Source organism: Prenolepis imparis, unplaced genomic scaffold (assembly GCF_030444845.1).
Source record: "Prenolepis imparis isolate NDT839.2.m4 unplaced genomic scaffold, iyPreImpa1.0 SCAF_2, whole genome shotgun sequence".
In the NCBI taxonomy this organism is placed as follows: Eukaryota; Metazoa; Arthropoda; class Insecta; order Hymenoptera; family Formicidae; genus Prenolepis; species Prenolepis imparis.
In genome coordinates, this window is record NW_028141160.1 from 22,520,548 (window position 1) to 22,541,168 (window position 20,621).

The 20,621-nt window shown below is 38.7% G+C and overlaps 4 protein-coding genes across 7 annotated transcripts; 1 reads left to right on the top strand and 3 right to left on the bottom strand.

Moving 5' to 3' along the window:
• Nucleotides 1-5: 5 nt before the first annotated feature.
• Nucleotides 6-12,673, bottom strand: Not1 (CCR4-NOT transcription complex subunit 1). Of its 3 annotated transcripts, none has more exons than XM_083031978.1 (19): nt 11,944-12,673; nt 10,972-11,184; nt 10,449-10,883; nt 10,059-10,355; nt 8,714-9,654; nt 8,432-8,585; nt 7,294-8,292; nt 6,875-7,207; nt 6,631-6,744; nt 6,287-6,535; nt 5,896-6,198; nt 5,431-5,673; nt 4,922-5,338; nt 4,150-4,413; nt 3,845-4,065; nt 3,559-3,765; nt 3,033-3,153; nt 1,163-2,691; nt 6-1,068 (listed from the first exon to the last, which is right to left on the bottom strand). In XM_083031978.1, the coding sequence occupies exons 1-19, from the start codon at nt 12,043-12,045 to the stop codon at nt 993-995; spliced, it is 7,218 nt and encodes a 2,405-aa protein (XP_082888104.1). In that variant the 5' UTR covers nt 12,046-12,673; the 3' UTR covers nt 6-992. The 3 variants fall into 3 exon arrangements, with proteins under 3 accessions (XP_082888104.1, XP_082888103.1, XP_082888102.1); XM_083031977.1 differs by having other exon boundaries at nt 3,027-3,153; nt 8,714-9,651; nt 11,944-12,672; XM_083031976.1 differs by having other exon boundaries at nt 3,027-3,153; nt 11,944-12,672.
• A 547-nt stretch (nt 12,674-13,220) lies between these two features.
• Nucleotides 13,221-14,528, bottom strand: Sec8 (exocyst complex component secretory 8). Of its 2 annotated transcripts, none has more exons than XM_083057686.1 (5): nt 14,390-14,528; nt 14,069-14,168; nt 13,789-13,950; nt 13,538-13,707; nt 13,221-13,460 (listed from the first exon to the last, which is right to left on the bottom strand). In XM_083057686.1, exons 2-5 carry the CDS (start codon nt 14,123-14,125, stop codon nt 13,373-13,375), a joined length of 477 nt encoding a protein of 158 aa, XP_082913812.1. In that variant the 5' UTR covers nt 14,126-14,168; nt 14,390-14,528; the 3' UTR covers nt 13,221-13,372. The 2 variants fall into 2 exon arrangements, with proteins under 2 accessions (XP_082913812.1, XP_082913809.1); XM_083057683.1 differs by having other exon boundaries at nt 14,260-14,526.
• Nucleotides 14,529-15,781: 1,253 nt separating this feature from the next.
• On the bottom strand, nt 15,782-18,909 carry Tfiib (transcription factor IIB). The gene is made up of 5 exons (XM_083031989.1): nt 18,783-18,909; nt 18,252-18,362; nt 17,988-18,174; nt 17,437-17,907; nt 15,782-17,346 (listed from the first exon to the last, which is right to left on the bottom strand). Exons 1-5 carry the CDS (start codon nt 18,797-18,799, stop codon nt 17,185-17,187), a joined length of 948 nt encoding a protein of 315 aa, XP_082888115.1. The 5' UTR covers nt 18,800-18,909; the 3' UTR covers nt 15,782-17,184.
• Nucleotides 18,910-19,225: 316 nt separating this feature from the next.
• LOC145932958 (uncharacterized) lies at nt 19,226-20,271 on the top strand. The gene is made up of 2 exons (XM_083032182.1): nt 19,226-19,381; nt 19,675-20,271. The coding sequence occupies exon 2, from the start codon at nt 19,780-19,782 to the stop codon at nt 20,269-20,271; it is 492 nt and encodes a 163-aa protein (XP_082888308.1). The 5' UTR covers nt 19,226-19,381; nt 19,675-19,779.
• The last annotated feature ends 350 nt before the right edge of the window (nt 20,272-20,621 follow it).

Here is a 20,621-nt window from a genome sequence, read left to right on the forward strand (position 1 = left end):
ACCTATCCATCGTGAGAAATTAAACTCAATAGTATACATTTATTCATATTCGTCAACAACTTTTTACATGCAATATTGAATCATTGATTTTCATCTTACTGTATACATAATGGATGTATATACTTTTAAGTTGCCCCCCACACGGAACCAATCAATATCGGACAGTGTGCAAAAGATGTATATAGCAAGATTTAACAAAAATCGTTTAATATGCGTGTAATCGCTCGTAAAAATCGTTATATCAAGTGATCAAGATCACTTTTCAATATCCGGTGCGCATTATAAGTCGGATTCTTGATTAATTCGATGAACGTAACGAGATCTAAAGATCACAATAGAGATTCTCCAGGACAAAGGATCGTGTAAATAAATTACATTGGGTTATCCGTTATCCAGCTCTCTTTCATCTTGTTACATAACTATTATTCTTAAAAAAATCACACATTTATATATATATATACTAATACTTTATACTGTATGTCACAGGTTTTTTGAATGTATCGTGTACACTTAAACAATATAATTCCTTCTAAAATGTATTGTATATTCCTCCTATGAATTTTTTTTTTATTATCCATCGCATTGCGCAACATGCTGTCTCTCTATGTATCGTGTATTTATTTGAAGACACAATTGTAGTAGTAATTGTACATGTGCGCACGCGAAAATTGTCCGTTTTGTATTTGTTGAACACTATTTGTTATTTGCGCGTAAACTCCTGTTCCACCACGGTACACTTTAAATGTATATACTGACATTTTTGCATTACGTATACACAATGTCGTATATGTATGATACACAGCGTGAAGTACATTGCTCGAAAGACACATTTAGTGAGGTGTATAAGGGTTTCTTTTCCTTTCTCTTTCTCTCCTTTCGATAGTCAAAGTTTCTCTTTATTAAAATATTAACGCAATAATGTTCGCTTACACACTATATGAATTATCTTACTGTACACATATGTGAATGATCGTGTAAAGGGAAACGTTCTATCACTCCGGGATCTCCGTCTCCGTGGTAGGCACCTGTTTCTGCACCATACACGATCTTGCTACGGACTCGAATAATCTGAAACAATAATTGAAACATCGAATTTGAAAGAAAAACATAAACTACTATTTCGGCTATTTGAATCTTTCAAGTTAGAGAAAGCAAGACTCACTTTTCAATCTCCGGTGCACAATGTACAAACTCGTGCGACCAGAATTTGTAAGTAGGATTCTTGATCAATTCGATGAAAGTGATCAGAAGACCCCAAGGGTGTGGTCTGTTAACAATCAGTCTTTCGAGAAGGACCCTGGTGATCTGCTCCTGTATCGCTTCCGTGTTCGCTTCGGCAAACAGGTAGAGAAGTGTGCAGCTGAAGTAATGCGTGTGACTGTTGGGATATCGCAGTTGATTCGCTATGGCGTTCAGGAATAAGTAGCGACCCTCGGTGTCGAGATCGACCGCCAGATTCTGGAAGATGTCCATGTGCGCGGAGTGCGCGATCGTGGACATGTTGGGTGCGTGGCCCTTGCTGCGAATGAACGCTATAGCCTGCGTCCCCACGTAGAGCACCAGGGCATTCATCAACTGAATGTTGTAACGTACGCCAGCCTCTTGGGACACTTGCAAATTGCTGCGCAGCTCAGACAGGAAAGTGACCGGAGCGCGAGCTTTCAGATAAGAGTCGAGCTCCTTCTTGAAGGTCAACGGCTGTATCGTGGACGCGAAATTGGTGAGAACGCGCGGAGCGTGCGCTATCTCCTGGAGCATGTCGACTTTGAGGTTCGGCGTGAACGGATCGGGCAGCCGCATGTTTCTTGGGAAAGCGCTCAGTATCAGATTCCTCATTTGTATGCAGTTTGGCGGTATCACGTCGCAAAATCCATAGTGATAGTCGCAGAGGAACTCGGGAAAGTCATGCAACAGCACCAGCAACACTCGCAGCGTGCCCTTGTAGAGGCTTGTCACGGGCTTCGCGAGTTCCGCGTTACGAAGATAGGGCGCGAGGTACTTGAACAGATCGATGAGGAGTTGCGCGTACATGCCCCAGCATTTTTGCTGCGGCGTAATGGCGAGCATACGTCCTATGAAGACTCGGTGCGAGACCAGTTCCAACCAGGCGTAACAGAAGCCAGATGCTTTCGCCGGACGTAGAATGTGCAAGGTGTGACAGAAAGCCGTCAATACTTGAAAGTTGACCGCTTCCAGTACCGGTTCTGGTGCGCAGAGTTCCAGGAAGAGCATGATGAAGATTCTGTGATACGGCAACTGCTGAAAATCAGTACCGCGTATCTCGTGATCTTGCAACAACACTCCGGCTACGATACCAAGCACTTTGTTCAAGAGATTGATCTTGGTGTGAGTGTTGGTGGCATCGCCAGAATGCTTCACTAAGAGCGCTACTAGACGTACAAATGCATCCAACGAGTGGAAGCATTTGGCACGCATAATAGAAGGAGCTGTAGCAGTTTCCGAGAGAGCGCGATAGCAGAGATCGACACACATCTGTGTGCTCAGCTTGAAAAATCTCGTGATCAAATCGTCCGTCTTGAGAATGCCGTGGATATTCATTTGATGCACGAATATGCTGAATGCTTTGGTAGAATCGCGTGCGTGTTGCGGACTGTGATGCATCTGTACCCATTCGCGCAGCAGATACTCTGTCTTTTCCATTAGTCCTGGAGGATCGTCGAAATCACGAGCCTGTAAAAACACAAATAACGCACGACGTACGTTAATCATGATCATAATTATGGATATCGAAAAAGATAGAGATATTCTGTACCCATTGTTAACAATGATCGGTGTCTCATGAATTATGGAAAAAGATTATTTTCCGTTTTACATAAATTGTATTAGATTCTATCATTTCGAATAATTGGAAGCTAAAGTATTCGTGCAAACATCAATTTTGCTTGTTGTGTCATTTACGTGGTTTTTTAAATAAATAAAATATCGATAATCTTGTTAACGCTAAGTACGAAATATCACTGTTGGAATAATCTATTTGAATCAAATAATCTGGACAATCTACTTACTCTCACCTGCAGGATTCCGGAATGAATGTGTGCCGTAGGCCCTGCTGGAGCTCTGTCCACCAGTACACCAGAATCATGATTGGCCCGCAGTGAATCTACTAGACTTGTTAATCTGAAGAGCAAGATTCTGAAATGATATGAATCTTATGTATATACTTGAACAAAATGATGACTTTGTTTCTAATTTAGTATTATAATTTAGCGACTAAAGAAATTTTAGAATGTTTATATAAAAAATATATAATTCCTATGGCGTTGAAATTTTATCCGATGTAAAGCGTTCAAAATGCGAACACTTTGTTCACTTAAAATAACCCCTTTGATAAAAAAAAAAAAAAAATAATCAAAGCAAATATAAAAGAATAAAGAAGAATAAGAAGAAAAAAACGTGGTTATATTTTAATTCAAAGAGAGATGGATATCTATATTGAAAAAGAATTCAGAACAGTCCTCCTGATTTTAAACAGAAGCAGACTAAGTTTATAGTTTGTGCAGTTTTTCGAAAGCTAATATTTAGCAATTTATACGTTACCCTTCCGGAGGTGTTCTGTGATGAGCCATTCGCGCCAATATTTCAATCGTATGGAACAGATCGGTCTCGGTAACATGAGTCGCTTGTCTCTCGTCAATCAAATAGAGCTGAACCAATTGCATGGCGAATGCCGTTGCCATGGTGTTTCCTGCCTCCATAGCTTGCGCTAGAGCTACGTCGTATTGTGGAAGACTGATCAAATGAGATCTGCGAAATAATAAGGTCCACGATTAATTAAAGTCTTTCGAATAGCTTTCATATATTATGTGAATTTGAGAGACCGTACCTTATGAGGTAATCCACGGCTTCGAAATTGTATCGAAATTCTTCTCTGCACTCAGTTAGACAACGAGTCACATGCTTATTGGTCCATTGCATACCGTACGCACGTGGATCCTGAAGACACTTCAAGATACGCAAGTGCAATTCTCGATAGCGCTGTATAAGATTTTCCGAGTCCATGACCCCGCTAGAAATGATAGGCCCATCCAGCAAACCTTCGACAGCCTGGAATAGCCGTAAGTCGTCCATAAGTCTCATATCATTTAATCGACTGAATGCCACTAGTTTATATTATGTTGAGTAACTAACTTTCTTTAACAATGCCATAGCAGCACCGGCGTCTCTCGATCTTCTAGTAAGAATAATCGATTCCAGAAGACTGTGAAGAGCAGCATGCTGCGGCGGAGGCGCCGCGGGTCCCATGGCGGCCAGCAGGACTTCCGCTTCCGCGGCAAGTTTCTCCAACATAGCACCCACCTCGTCATTGTTGACAGCCGCCGCGTAGGCCGCAACTTGTTGCGCTGTGGCAACTGCCACGGCCGAATTAGGCGTGAACGCGGTAACGGGAGTCTCCTTTGAAAAATTAAAAAAATAGAGCGATAGAGTCTCACAAATCTTTCTTGTCATGTTTTTTTGTTTTATAAGACTGATAAAAACAGGGTGTCTACTCAAATTTTGTTTAAAATTTCTGATACTAATTTATTTAAATTATTTATTAAAATTAATAAAATTATTTATTTACTTATTAAATAAATATAGTATTAATTTATTTAAGTATTATCTATTTAAAAAATGAATAATTTTCTATGAAATTTATAATTTATATAAGATCTTGATACTAAAAATAGATTGTCAATAAAAAAACCACAAAATTTTAATAAAAATTTAAATATTGCCAAGATATGTTAGACATGTTTCTTAAGAGTTAAATAAGAATAAAATTAACAAAAGAATAATTTTGTTAAAAATTCCCTGAATCAAATTTCATAAGAATTCCCTGATTTTTCAAGGCTGAAATTCCCTGAGAATACCAGGTTTTTCCCGAGAGTATACACCTTGTAAAAAAACGAATATTTCTTACATTGATAGGTTTCGGCATGAAGAGTGCTTGTGTGTCCCGGTCGGAAAGCGGCAGGAATCCTGGAATATTCCTGGCAAATTCTTCATAAACCGCCATCTGCTGTAACGTCACACCACCGACTTTCAATCGGATTTGCTCCGGCATCCGTTCAGCTTGATATTTGGCTAGAGGGTCGCAGTATCGTCGGCCCTCTTGCCGAGCGATTTTTCGCAGTTCCATCTCGCTAAGGAGCCGCTTGTCCATCTCCGGTATCGCTTTCTCAATGGCAGTCTTTTGTACGAATGCGCACGCGAGTTCCATGTTATCGGCGGCGACTACATTCGCCGCTTGCTCAGCAAGCTCCTTCTGCTGCGGGGTTGTGCCGATCAATGCCGTGAGCAAGGCTTGTTTCAAATTCGTGCTGATGGATGCCAGAATCTATGGCGCGAAGAAGTAAAAGATTAATTCGATATCGATTCTTTGTAATATAAATTATAATTTCTTTTAATAATACTCTCGTGTAGACTTACTTGATCGCGACACGTGATCATGGCCATGCCGGCGGTTAAATTGCGCACCATGTTACGTCCAGCAGTCCTTATCCGTAATTCTTCCGGATCCAATGCAAAATCTTTTCTCACTATCTGCTCGCTAGTTGTAAGAGCTATCTTGATAGATCTATCGACGACAGGATGGATCCATTCTTGAATGGCTCTTTCGACCGCTGGGCGAACGAACTGCTTCAGATGAGGATGCGTTTGGAATAGAGGCAACTGAAATCAATATATCCATAATAAAATAATGTGCACTCTTACATATAGGAAGATTATATATATAGACTTGTAATTTGCGCTATTCTTAAATTATCATTTAATAAAAGGTAATTTGCGAAGAAATACCTTTTGTCGAGAGAAGAGAAAAGAGCAGGATGAAGAGATTAGTTCGAAAAAAAGAGGGCGATGATAAAGATATCAATAGAGCAAGCTTTAACATACCTGACTGTTGATAGAAATGTGCTGTGATATGTTGGCGATTCCTGTCACAGATATATCCATATAATTGAATCGCGGTTCAGGTGCGCCGCCGGTTGGCAACGAGGGTGTCGTATTCGCGGGAGGCGCGGTTTGAGGATTAATGGGGCCACTGCTCGTCGGACGTCCGACCAATTCCTCTATAGGCCCCTGAGACTGTTGCTGCTGATTGTTAGTAGGTTCCGATTTCTTGTTCGGATGCGACAACTGGTATTCCAAATGACGCAATTTTTCGGGATCTTTCAGATAAATGACTGGTTTTAGTTCCTACGCAGAGCCAAAATTCGATTTTAATTCTCTGTAGCGAATCGAAAATCGTTATATATATTTGCTGCAAAGTCAAATGCACTCTTACCCCGACATCGATGCTCAGATTCTTGCAAAGTACCTCTATTTCGAACTTTAAATTTAATTTCAAATCAGGTTCCTGATGTAGTTCAGCCAAAACGTTCATAATCGCCATAGTCCAGGGATTTGGCGGACGAAACACGCGACTTTTCGCACAACTTTCAAGCACTTTCGCAACAAAGGGCACTACGTAAAGTAGTTCTTGTTGCCCTTTGTGATATGCTTCGACGAGTAAACTTTTTAGATCTATGTCTATCTGTTAAGTAATTAAAATTCGATTAAATTTATACAATATAATTTAATAACAACACCATAATGTAATACATGATGTTTACACTGATAATAATATACCTGTAAAATAGGCTTATTTCTGCCAAGAGTTAACATTCCGAGCCAGTGTCCTAAATTCTTCAATAGCGATCGATCCGAGAAATTAGCTATTCCCTTATCGCTTCGTAAAAGAACCTAAGATAAAATAAAATTTATATAAAAACTTGAACAACAATTCGTGAGATTCTTCTTCATAACTCTCATAAATATTAACTTATTTACTATCGTTATTATTACAAAAATATCTCAAAATCATTCTATTTACCTTGATATTTCGAAATGTCTCTCTTGTGACCATTTTATTGACTTCAGGTAATTTTATACAATCCAGAAAATTCGAGTACAGAACATGAAAATTCAATTCTATACTGGCACGTTTCATCACTAGATATTGCGCCATCCACGGCCAGTACTCCTCCGTGACAATTTCGCGAATTTCATCACATTTCTGTTGCAGATTCAACTGACTGAGATTATTGAAGATGAAAGCCGTTTTGTCCTGTAAAGCTTCCGGCGGCGTCGTGATTTTTTCCTCCTTGTCCGTCGCCACGAGCAACGTATCGATATTCGTTGCATTGGCGACCGAGGGCATAGATGGCTGCGAGAGAAATACACCTCGTGTTACGAAATGGGATTTTTAAATAAAAAAAAATGTCGAGAAAAAAATTTGTTTATCGAACTTACTCGGGCCGAAAGAGACGTAGTCGGAGTCGTGGACGGTTTCGTCTGGGTAGTACTAGTCGTGACGGTAGTCGTAGTCATGGTCTTGTACGGAGTCGTGACCGGAGCCAACATAGCCGACAAAGTTTTGGGAAGAACTGGACCTTGAGGTCTCGACGGCGGTTCCTGCCCCTGCAGCCCGTATTCTATGTACTCTATCAGATGCGGCGGGAATTCGTTGAAATGCGGAATCGTTCTAACGTGTTCGCAGTACGTTTGATAATCCTTCAAACGACTCTTGAATCGATCCAGGGCCGTTATGCCGAAATAGTACATCTTGCTACCCTCAGGTTTCTTCAGCGCATCGAGGACAAATCTCAGTGCCAATCCAAGAGTCATGTAACTATTGACGAGGCCCCTCTCGATGATTCCACCAAACAATTGCGCCGTTATTTGCAGTTCTTTCTCCGGATATTGCGGGAAGAATCTATACTCCTCGAATAGATTCCGCAACATACAATTAAAGACCTCTCTCTCCCGTCTAATACCGGAATCTTGAAATTTCTTCAACATATCGAGCACCTCGTCGATCGACAGAGTCGGGTGCGGCGGATGATTGTATATACGTTGAAAATAGCTGTTCGCCTCGTCCTCAACCTCCTTGGACACGTTTTGTCCCATGTCTGGAAATAGATTCGAGGTTTCCGGGATCCTCGCTTTCTCGATGCCGGTCGGCGGTCCGAGACGTCCCAATCCACCGATCGTACCACCGGGAAGTACAGACGGCCCCTGAGTACCAACTGGACCCGAGTGTAGTTGCGAGGATAGAGGCAACATAGGGAACGGACTCGGAGAAGGTCCCATGAGTCGCGAAGGAGAGCCGGGTGCAGAAACTAGCGGTCCTAAGGCGCCAGGCAAGTTAAACGCGGAACTGCTTGGAGGTCCGAGACCGGTACCAAGACCCATAGTCGCAAGACTCGAACCAAGATTTCCAAGAGGATCCACTTGTTTCGAAGAAAATAACTGTGGAATATAACATCAACTTATATAATCGCATACAATCTTAAAATAGCATAATTAAATAATAAAACAAAATTTGCAGAGAAAACTGCAGAACATGAAAGAAAATCAAAAGAAACAGAATAAAGAAAGATCAAAATACCTGACTCCCCAAAGTTGCCGGATTAAACGGTTCTATTCCTCGATGTCTTAAAACTCCCGGTGGTGGTGGTCTATTCATAGTGCTCTTACTCAACATTAGACTGCAGTTCTGCACCATCGTCATTATCAACTCCGACAGTTCTTGAGACACACTTCTATGGTATGCGGAAATAGAAAAATCAAATGTAATTTCCATAAACATTTGAAAATTAGACTAATATAATAAATTAATCTTAAAATGATAAATTAATCTTACAGTTTACAAGTTCCAAAGAAAACATACCCAGCGCAAACTTGCAAACAGGCCAGTATGGTAGTGAGTGTTTCCTGCGGCAACTGACTCGCTTTAGGAACTGTAGGATCCTCCTTTATAGGACCCATGACTTGAGGGCATCGTCGTTGCAGGAATTTCACACACGCGGCGACGAAAAGTTCTCCGTGATCTCTAATTTTATCTGTTAACCATTTCTCTAGCTTTAAATACTCTCGTCGAGACGCCAGACAAGCGAGATCAATGACGAATGGGAAGGATTGTGCATTAAGTAAGGCAGAAAGAGCCTTTAAATCTTGTGCAACATCCAAAATTCGAGACAATCTTGTTTGATCATGATCACCACGTGTATACCAATCCGCCATGGCATGCATTATAATCGTCTTTATTTTGGCATTATTTGCATGCCACGCGTGGTGCAGTATCACAGCAGAATTTGGATGATTCCCGAGAAAGATCGGCAATAGGGTGGTAAACAATTCTTGTCTCAGTAAAGTAAGCGGTGGATTTATTTGTAACAACGCCAGGACTAGCACGTCCGGGCAGTGTTGCACCGGCCACTTAAATGTCTCCTGCACAGGATTATATAAGCCTCTTTCGGCCATATGAAGAAGTAATTCGACTATGTTCAGTGATCGCCACGTTTGACCTTCCTTGCTGTCGCTTTCAGGTGCTGCCTTCAATACGTCGACGGTTACCGAATGATACGGATAGTCGGCGAAACAAAATATATCCGGACATTTAAGAATCTGCTGAATCAGAGAACATTGACCCTCTACGTTATCCCAGTGTCGATAGAAGAGCTCGACGGGAAACATGTCGGGCGGATATCCCTGATGCTGGAGACCTAATTTGAGGCCCGTAATCAACAAGCTTAAACCTTGTCTATCCTTAATAATAAACTCTGCATGGTCCAACTTCACTACAACATCGTTCCAAGATAATGTAGACTGCTGAAATGTAAACACATACGATTTGTAACTGTATTATATATTATTTAAATTATAAATATAAAAAATTTATTTAAGAAGTAAATTTATTATTTTAACAAAAGATACACAAGCATGTATATATTTATAGTGTTCCTCGATTATACAATTCTTTTTTAAGATCACGAATAACTTGTTTCTCTCTCAATTTAAACGAGTTTTAAATTCGAGATTAAAAGCTGAAACTCTCATTTCTCGTTTCACTTCTCGACGAGCTATCAAAGAATAATTCCTGAAGAGTAAACAAGTCTGCGGCCCGATTATAAGATTACAGTCAGTTTCCGAGAAAGGTGACTTGATTTCGTAATCGAGAAACACCGTGTAAAAAACTATGTAGCAAATATAAAAAGCCAGACACATAAACTCACTATTTCTTTTAAAGTCTGAATAAACACTTCAACATTCCATGTCGTAGGGATGCTACTATCCAATGATTTCTCCTTATTCGAGTCCTGCGAGGCAGCCGAGTTGCCCCAAAATGATTGCAAACCTCCAGCATCGTCGAGGTTGCTACAGCTACGTGCCATATGCGCCAACACACGAGCAACGCATGACGGCGATATTTCTCTCGCGCCTAAACCCGCCAATGCTGAACGACATTCGTCCACGCTACTGGTAAAGCTATATCCTAATTCCATAATCAGTTCTACCAAAGTATTGTTATCCTGAAATATAATAATAAATAATAAATAATAAATTTATAAAGTTGTATTTAATTTTTCAATACTAAAAATGATCAATGATAACTGAATATTAACCATTTGATTGACAGCCATGTTGAACTCTATCTTGAATGATGGTGTTTCCCCGTCTCCTGGGTACAAGAATGGTGCTAGCACCACTGGTACCAGTTCACGGGGAAAATCGCGCCGAAGGTTTTGAAGAAATTTTTCCTTCGCCTCGACGGGTAGATTATAAGGATTGTTGGTATGAAAAACCTGGCCGAGTATCAACTGAAGAACCTGTGGCAGAGAATCGTGCAGACCACCTTCGTGATGTTTGTTACTTGTTTCGGAGTTTATATAATTCTTTATTAATTCGGGCAGCTGCTTCTGAGTATGCTCTAAGGCTAACGAACAGATTTCTGTGTTTTCCGAATGTTGTAAAGCAATCGCAAAGGCAACCTCCTGCACCAAAGTTAAGCCAAGTGTTTTTTTTAAATTGACAAAAAACTTTGGAGAGGGATTCAATGTCTGAAAAAAATTACAAAAGAATTAGTACGTATACTGTCTCATAAAATTCATTTGCTGTAATAGTAATATATAATTGTGCACAAAATACCTTTTGATGATGTAAAGGATTATCTACCGCGAAGCACAGATTAGATATAAAAGAAGGTTTGCTCAGTAAACTGTTGCACTCCTGTTTCAGCAACTTCGCTTGGTAATAATCTTTCGCGCTCGACTCTGACTGTTCACCCTTAGAGAAGTCAACGCACGAGATCAGACAGCGCAAGAAATGTCGGTCTGCTTCTAGACCGTGCCACTGCACCAACTGTGAAGAGATCATCGGAATTAAAGTACAATTGTTTAAAGTTCCTCGATCTTTAACCACTTCAACAATAATATACAAATCAGTACTTTACTTTATACATGTGTTATCATTATAATTTACATTTAACGCACCCAAATGTGTTAAATAATTTATACTTTCGCATTAAAATTATAATTTCGAAAAAATCCTCGAAGATATGAAAAGTGAAATGTATTGGATACACGTTGTGATCTTATAGTATAAAAGAAGCTTATATTTGTGCGAGGTTAAGATAGAGAAAACGGAAGTAAACACACCAGGTCGATGAGTGTGAGAAAAACCTCGATCTAGCATTTAGAAACGATATGTTAGAAAAAAAGGAAAAAGAAAAAAAATAGATGTGTATAGATATTGTTCGAGCTGGAGAAGAGAGATTGGTTTGAAAATACCTGCGAGGCTGCGTGCGAATTTTTTTACGCGTCGACATCGCACCGTAAAAACAAAAAATCGATGAAATCGCGAGAAAACGTCGAGAAACGCTAAACGAACATCCTGTATCTCAGAGGTTTGCGTCTCTCGAAAGGTACAAACGACAAAGAGCGGAAGCGGGGGGAAGGGGGAGGGGAAGGGGCCAAGGGAGGGGAAAGAGGGGAGGAAGAGATGGATTCGTAGAAAAAAAGATGATCTAGATGGATTAACCGACGAGGTGTTCTTTCCCCCCACCACCCCCCATTTCGAAAATTTCCAATAAATTGGAACGAAATATCGTGATATACTTACGACCGATATCTCCTGACAGCTGTCCTCGTAATTTTTCTTACTCAAATTCGCAACCAAATAACTGATTTGTGACAAAGTAAAAGACAACGAGTCCAGGTTCATAGTTCCATGAATACGACCTCGAAAGCTTCAAACGCGTTTGAAGCTTTCTTCGGTATCCACGAATTGCCGCCGCCCCGGATTCTCTCTTCCTCGTTAAAAGCATGAAAGTTACATTGGCACAATCCTATGACCAACATCGGGATTGATTATTATTGGGATACGGATTTCACAGCAACGTCATGGCGTGTGCACAACACGGACGAGGCTCACTCGAAAACACGTAACACCACCGGACTCTCCGAGCGAATCTGTACGTCTGTCTCTCTCTCTCTCTCCCTCTCTTTCTCTTCCCCTCTTGCGTCACCGCGAATATTCGTCGCGACAAAACGTGTTAACGCGTGCACAAAAAGTCACAATTGTTCGCACTGAGCAGAGTATCGTGGCCCCCGGTGTCCCGTTTCTTCGCGATCGGATTCGTCCATGACGATGACGATGCTGATGATAATTTATATGATAATGAAATGGAAAAAAACGGCGAGATAAGGGTATACGAAATCCCTCCTTCCTTGGGAGATGCGCACTCGTGTGTTTCCGGACTCGTTCTATGTACAAAGTACAATGACGCTGCTCTCTCGCGTATATATATACATATAGGCGCCAGAACGGAATCCTCGAGTGTTGAAAAGCAAATATGGCAGCCACAACGTTGCTCTCTCTATATATATATGTATATTTACAACTACGTATTTCGACGGATAAAAATAGGATGCATTATTTTGTTGAATATGTTTACGTCTTTTTTTTTAACTTTGCCCGGCACAATATTTCACTTCTGACAAAAACTTGAAAAAACACAACTTTCTTCCAGCAAGAAGACGCGTAAACACCAAACGTCACATGATTGGCTGTCGAATGGAAAGATTTTTGGGACTTTGAAAATTCTCTATTCGATAGCCAATGGCGAGCGAGATTTGTGTCTACGTGTTTTCTTATTGGAGAGCGTCCAACAAGACTATTCGCAGACTAAAAACCGATATACATGAAACTGAATAAGCATAAATCTAATGAAAGTAGAACGTAAAGCGAACTGATTGTTCTGTGAATAATCACAGGCGAATGAGAAAGAGAAATAATTTTTTTTCTGTTATATATCTCATTAAATATTATTTTCAATCAAATACAATCTAAGATTTTACTTCAACTATAAAATTTATTTTAACGAGAAAAAAAATGATAAATATATCTATTTTTCCTTATACAATATACTATCTTATTTTAATCGATTAAAAAACTTTATATTTTGTATTGTATATACAACTAAAATTATGTTTATAATTTTTGAATTATTAAATATATAATAATACATACAGAATTATACACAAAATTTTTAGTGATCCGCTAAGGGATCATGCGATTTATTGGATAATTGTAATGGCTCAGGCTCTAAAGATATACGTCCACATGAACCTGACGACCTAAAATCGATCAAATTGAAGAGATGTTTTTCATTTAGAAAGGAAATTTTGCATATATATGCATACATCTAACTTACACATCCTTCAGAAGATGCAAAACTTGCTTGTGTTCTATTCCTTCTAGCCACAAATTCAATAATTCCTCTCGCTTACATCTCAGCAATTGCTTGCAGGCATTTAAATTCTCCTTCACAGCATGAATCTTTTCTCGCAATGATGTGACCTTCTCAGACAATGCACTGAATATCTGAAATAAAGTGTAATGCGATACAATACGCAGAGTTACAAGCACCTGTATTTTTCATTACATTCAGATGTCTGTATTTACTCGCATAACTTCCATAAGATCTTGATCGTGCGATGAAACTAATTCCTCCAACCGTTGATCGCTACGTTTGTATTCTTTTTCTAATTTAGCCTTCTCAATTTCTCGTTGCTCATTTGTCTCACTTGCTGATAAAGCACGAATCACAGAAATCAACAGACCACTCTGTATGATATACAAGATATATAAGAGATACAAGTAAATATCTGTTTAATAATTTGTGCATTTTGTCCCAATTATAAATTCAGTAAGAGAAAACGATTCAGTTGTAAAATTTACTTGCCGTTTCTTTCGTTGGTTTAATTCCACGCGGTGGTTTAACAGGAGGTATCGTATTCATCTTTTAATTATTTATGTTTATGTTTAATTGTTTGAGTAGCTTTCTGAAAAATAAAAAGAATTAATATTAAAATAATTTTGCTAATTTATAAGAAACTTGGATCTATAAGTATTATTTATAAACTTAAAACTTACATTATTAATAATTTTTATATTAACTATATACAAAAAATTGTATTAAGACAAAGATTAATTTTTTTTCTTCCTATTTTTATATTCATGTATATATAAACCAAAAAAAGGAAACCAAATTATATATATTCACCAGTCCACTTAAATTACAAAATTTCTTGCACAAAATGTACAGTATTGAATTTAATTGCAGCTGAATCGTTACATTAGGTTAAGTTATTGTGTATGAAAAGATGTCATTTTTTATCAAATGCACTTTCTTGCACTTCAAGATGAAATAAATATATCTTTAGGCCTTGAACAGAGAGAAACATGAGAGCGGCCACCGCGATTCAGCGGACGCGTGTACTGATGCGCCCCCTGAGAAAGTGGACATAAACTACGTCGTTACGCTCGGTAAAAAACGTAATAAATGGTTCGAATCCGTGATATGGTTCGTATCCAAACTACTCAGATAAGAATCAAGTTGAGAACCGAACAGATGAGTCAGACAAGGACCAACAATTTGCTCTGGCTTTGTCTCACCAACGATGAGCGTCTCGTGGACTCGTGCGGCGGCAGGCACGAGATTTCGCCTTTCGCGCGTAGCGTTCCACGTAATTCGAGAAGGATAAAATTTTATGACGTTAAACTTTGGGCACAATATATAAAAAATTAAATATATTAAATATAAGGTGTAAAATCAGATTATAAGTTAAATAAAAATTATATCTAGTTTCCTGAGTACATTAAAAAAATTGTTTTTTGAAAGTGCATATTAAAAAAAATTGTTGAATTAATTTTGTTTTACATAAATAAATATTCTAATTTGCATAAATAATTAAAAAAAAGTGCGAGTGACGGGAATCGAACACGACTCACAATCAGTAACGTGATAACCACGGACTTAAGTGTACGTACCACGAGACGGGTTCAATTCCCGTCACTCGCACTTTTTTTAAATTATTTTTGCAAATTAGAATATTTATTCATGTAAAACAAATTTAATTCAACAATTTATTTTAATTTGTCGAGTCCACGAGACGCTCATCGTTGGTGAGACAAAGCCAGAGCGATGGATTGTTGGTCCTTGTCTGACTCATCTGTTTAGTTCTCAACTCGGTTCTTATTCGAGTAGTTCGGATATGAACCATATCACGGATTCGAACCATTTACCACGCTTTTTACCGAGCGTAACGACGTAGTTTATATACACTTTCTCAGGGGGCGCATTAGTACACGCGTCCGCTGAATCGCGGTGGCCGCTCTCATGTTTCTCTCTGCCTTGAAGGAAGAAAGAAGAAATAAAAATTCGTCCTTGTCAGCTGTGTTTTCTGCTCTTTCAAGTGCAGCAAAGTGCATTGACGAGTGTACTTTGTGTTACTATTATGAATAAGACAAACACTTGAAAATTTGCAAGATATTTTTATAAGCTTTATCAGTCAGAATAAAATATTGTTTTGAAAAAATAAAAATATAGTAGAATTATCAGAATTATACTTTATTAAACTTGCTTATCATTATTGCAAAGTAAAATACATCAAAGTTGATAGATAATATATTTATTACACTGATTTAAAAAAACAAGAGGGATTAATATGTAACGCAATACATAATCGGTTTATTATATATAATCTTTAAAAATACTTTACATTTTTATATAATAATAAAGTATCGTTCAACAGCTTCTCAAGAAATCTATGAAACAAACTCAGTTATAAATTGACAAATTAGAATTATTTGCGATATATAGTTTTACCTCTTTCACTTTTTAAATATATCACAGAATAAATTTTATACACACTCTTATTATATACAATACTCTTCTCAGTTCTCAGTTGTGAAACAACACTTGCATGTATACATGAGAAAAATTCCGAATGTTATATGTTAAATTGAGAAAATAAAAGAATTAAAAAAACTAGAGCTTAACATAATCCATTTTTTCTGCTTTTTTTTCTTCTCTTTCTTATATATTTTAATCAATTTTAATGTATTCCAAATTTGCAAATATATACGGACATTAAATCATTCACATATTAATTACATATATTAATTACATAATTATATTAATAGTATTAATTATATACATTTATAGAAAAATGTATACAATTAATATAATTATGATTGTGTAATTGATATGCACATATTAACACATAGTATTAAACAAAATCTGTGACCAACTTTTTTATCAGACCAAAGATCTGAAAGAAAATAAAACTAATTGTAAGAAATATTAGGTGTCAAACATCGGACCGAATTTATTCGTTTAACTTCATCAGAATAGCGAGATGATGTCATTAAACGTTATTGATCTATGTGTCATAAAGATTTGACATAGACCCTGACCTATTTTATTACCTATTATCATTCCTACATTATTACTACACACAGTATTAATTACACAATTAATTATAACGATATTAAATATATGTATGCATATTTTTCAAGTTTTAATATAAGGCCTTTTGATAAAAATTTCTTTAGTTACAGTACTGCCCCAAAAAAAAAGTTATCAATCATAATTCTCTCTTTATATATATTAATAATATATAAATTATAAATTTGCGAGAGAAAAAAACAGAAGGTATCATATATAGCATACACAAGAATTAAGCACTATATTAGATAATGATTTTAATAAATCATAGAACACAGAACAGAATAGAATGTTCAGTATATACTATCCAGGCACCAATATACTTCTGAGAAACATAGTAAAATAGAACAAAAGGAAAAAAAAAAAAAAAAAAAAAAAAAAAGATTAACTTGTCATTAACCACAAGTTGAAAAATATTAAACTGTATAAATTATTTAGGAATGTGCCTTGTGAATAAAACGACTAAATTACCTGTGTTTGATTACTAGTGATAAAAAACAATTACCCCTTTAAAGTATAATATAACGGTCAAATATACTTCAAAAGAAAAAAACGAGACTTTTTGAACTTTACATCTGCGGTAACTGCTCGATCGGTGTAGCAAATTTGAAGTCTTCTGGGAAGAGCTTAGGCGCACTCAAATACATTAATTTGTACGATTGTCGGATTGTGACGTCTGCGACACCAGCGATATCTCCAATTTCCTTTTGCGACCTCTTGTCCTCCGAAGCCTGTGTAGGATAAAATATCCCATGAAAATAATGAAGATTATAGTATACAGTATATTGTTTCTACGTTCTAATAAAATATATTTTACACACCTGTGACGCCATATAAATCGCTGCAGCTGCAACTGATATGGGCGATCTGCCAGGTACAATGTCAATCTCCACAGCTTTTCTGGCAATGTGTGTAGCGGCCCTCTGCACCATGTTGGGAAGACCGAGATTGGAGCAGAATCTGGACATAAAGTCGCCCGTGGTGATGAGATCGACGCTGGTTTCAAGAGCCTTGAGAATCAACTTGAAACATCGACCGATCTCCTTCTTGCTTATCTTGCTGACGGCGCAGATCTCCTTGAACGTGCGCGGCACGCCTTCCTGTCGACAGGCGATGTACAAACACGCGGAGGCGATCGCGTCGTTGGCGCGACCCTTCAAGTTCTTGCCGTCGTGCACTTGCTTGAACAACGTATTAGCTCGGTCCACAATAGTTTTCGGCAAATTAATACGATCCGCCATACCGTTGATCTCGCGAAATGCATTGAGCAGAGCTCTGTCGGAACTGCTCATCTAGAGGAATGTATATTTTTCGTAATTTTAATATCATTCATTGTGCAAAGTAGCAATAAGAGAAAAAATGTAATACTGACTGTACGTCGATTTTGATATTTGGCAGTACCAAAGCCATCAAAAGACGCAGCGCCTGTTCCTGGTCCGATCATCGTGGACAAATCTGCGCCGTTCAGAAGTGGATTCTCTGGTCCACCGACACGCGATGGATCTATTCCTGATTTCTCATTGCTGAATGTCCTCCATTCTGAACCTACATCTATCACTCTGCGACATAAAAAAATTAATGTAAGAGTATCGTTCCCCATGTAATTAGTTTTATGCTCTTATTTGTGCGCTTTTACCTATCTCCCACAACTAATCCACATTCCGAGCAAATCTGATCTCCTGCTCTGTAATCTTCTATAAGTAGGGCATCTGGATGTGCATAACAACAGATCTTGTTTGTATCGTTTCTGTAAAAAAACAAGTTTTAAAACTGAAGACTTCACGTCCACACATATAACTAAAATCAGTTTAACTTTAAATTTATGCAAGAAGCTAGTAAGCGATTGTATAAACGTAAACAAATAAGTAACTTCTTCAACGCAACCTCATCTCTAGTTGCAAACATTATTAACATATCGATGCATATTGCGGCTCTTGATTTATAAGGATATTTATTTCAGTCTAAAATCTTATCGCACTTAATTTATTCGTCTGCTGATTAAAAGTGCACTCTTGACGTGCAATAAATAAAATCTCGTACAACTATATACGTGATCTTAACCTTTACCTCAGTTCGACATCGATTACATCGAAAATGCGATTAGTTTAACAATTATTACATCGTTGATAATAATTCCTGCAAATAATTACAATTTTACACGACTTACCGTGACGAACTTGCCATATTTTCGCTGATTTTCGCATTTGCGAACACCGTCCAATCTGTCCACTATTACCACAGGTCGCAGTATAAAAACTATGCGAGATTGACGAACGCTGCTCACCGATTATACAGAGTAGAGAGCCTCATAGGAAGAGAGTGGCAAACTCGATCACGTGACCTATCTTCTGATTGGATAGAGGCGTTAGAACACGTGTTCTAAAGGTCACGTGTTCGAATTTGCCACTCTCTTCCTATGAGGCTCTCTACAGAGTCGCAGCTGATTATGCGTGACCAATCAGGAGAGACCATCCCACAACAGCCAATCACAACGCGCGTCTCAATTGCATCTCAATAAGCCCATCTAGAAACTATCTATAGTTTCGGTGCCACGCTTGGCTGCGTTCGGAAACGTCACCCGAGTGCATTCCCTCTCTTTTTATATCACTGAGAGAATAGTGATATAGAAAGAGAGGGAATGCACTCGGGTGACGTTTCCGAACGCAGCCTTGGAATTCGGAAAGCGCATATTAGGTTGAATAAGAAGAGTAAAATATTTCTATTGTGATATAAAGGAGCAAAATTTGTAAAAAAGAAGACAAAAATGTGAGTAAATATATATGAAAAATATGTTATACGATTCCATAGTAAGTGGAAAATCCCTAATTTAATTTATCTATCCGTCATAACCTTTATGCGCACAATAGAGGTACTTGGATCTAAATTAAGACAAAAATTGCGAAGCTCAAAGAACCGTGAAATTAATCAGTTGACAGCATATTAAATATCCTTATAGAAAAAAAATACACATAGCTAATCCACTGTTTACAAGCATATCTCTAAATGTTAATTATTTAATATTACTAACTGTTTACTAATAAATTGTTCTTGTGTTACAGCGAGAATTATATAGCGTAATGCACTGAGTGCCACAAAAGTCAAAGGATTCCCCTCAGCATTGCATATAGATTCCAATCTAACGTAGCAGTCTAAATCCATCAAAGATGGAAAAATCGCAGAAAATGGCCAAAGTGGCGAAGGTGAATAACAAAGCGCCTGCGGAGATACAAATCACCGCGGAGCAGCTGCTGCGCGAGGCGAAGGAGCGCGACCTTGAGATCCTGCCGCCACCGCCGAAGCAGAAGATCTCGGATCCGCACGAGCTCGCGGACTATCAGCATCGCAAACGTACGGCGTTCGAGGATATCATTCGTAAGAATCACGAATTGGATCAAGTACGCGCAATGGGAGGAATCGCAGAAGCAGATACAGCGAGCGAGATCGATCTACGAGCGTGCCCTGGAAGTGGATCATCGAAACATTGCGCTCTGGCTCAAGTACACGGAGCTGGAGATGCGCAATCGACAGGTCAATTATGCCAGAAACTTGTGGGACCGAGCGGTGACCCTGTTACCGCGAGCCAATCAATTCTGGTACAAGTACGCTTATATGGAGGAGACCTTGGAGAACATCGCTGGTGCTCGTCAAGTCTTTGAGCGATGGATGGAGTGGGAACCGGACGAACAGGCCTGGCAGACGTACATCAAGTTCGAATTGCGTTATAAAGAGATCGATCGAGCTCGACAGATCTACGAGCGCTTCGTGATGGTCCATTCCGATGTGAAACACTGGATAAAGTACGCCCGTTTCGAAGAATCGTACGGATTCATCAAGGGTGCTCGCGCGGTGTACGAAAGAGCCGTAAACTTTTACGGAGACGAGGGCCTCGACGAGAAGCTGTTCCTGGCGTTCGCCAGATTCGAGGAGGGTCAACGGGAGCACGATCGCGCCCGTATAATTTACAAGTACGCCCTCGATCACATCCCGAAGAGCAACACAGATTAGT

Bases quoted from the DNA above. Each gene is read 5' to 3' on its own strand.
- Sec8 (XM_083057686.1), bottom strand. From the start codon at position 14,125: ATGAATACGATACCTCCTGTTAAACCACCGCGTGGAATTAAACCAACG. The intron at 13,708-13,788 runs GTAAATACAGAC...ACTTTATTTCAG, and splicing joins ATCTTATGGAAGTTATGCGA to ATATTCAGTGCATTGTCTGA. The intron at 13,461-13,537 runs GTAAGTTAGATG...GATCGATTTTAG, and splicing joins TTGCATCTTCTGAAGGATGT to GTCGTCAGGTTCATGTGGAC.
- Tfiib (XM_083031989.1), bottom strand. The intron at 18,175-18,251 runs GTAAAAGCGCAC...TTTATGTCGCAG, and splicing joins GGATTAGTTGTGGGAGATAG to AGTGATAGATGTAGGTTCAG. The intron at 17,347-17,436 runs GTGTGTAAAATA...TATCCTACACAG, and splicing joins CGATTTATATGGCGTCACAG to GCTTCGGAGGACAAGAGGTC.
- Not1 (XM_083031976.1), bottom strand. From the start codon at position 12,045: ATGAACCTGGACTCGTTGTCTTTTACTTTGTCACAAATCAGTTATTTG. The intron at 4,066-4,149 runs GTTAGTTACTCA...CGGCTATTCCAG, and splicing joins CTATGGCATTGTTAAAGAAA to GCTGTCGAAGGTTTGCTGGA. The intron at 1,069-1,162 runs GTGAGTCTTGCT...TTATTGTTTCAG, and splicing joins TGTGCACCGGAGATTGAAAA to ATTATTCGAGTCCGTAGCAA.
- LOC145932958 (XM_083032182.1), top strand. From the start codon at position 19,780: ATGGAAAAATCGCAGAAAATGGCCAAAGTGGCGAAGGTGAATAACAAA.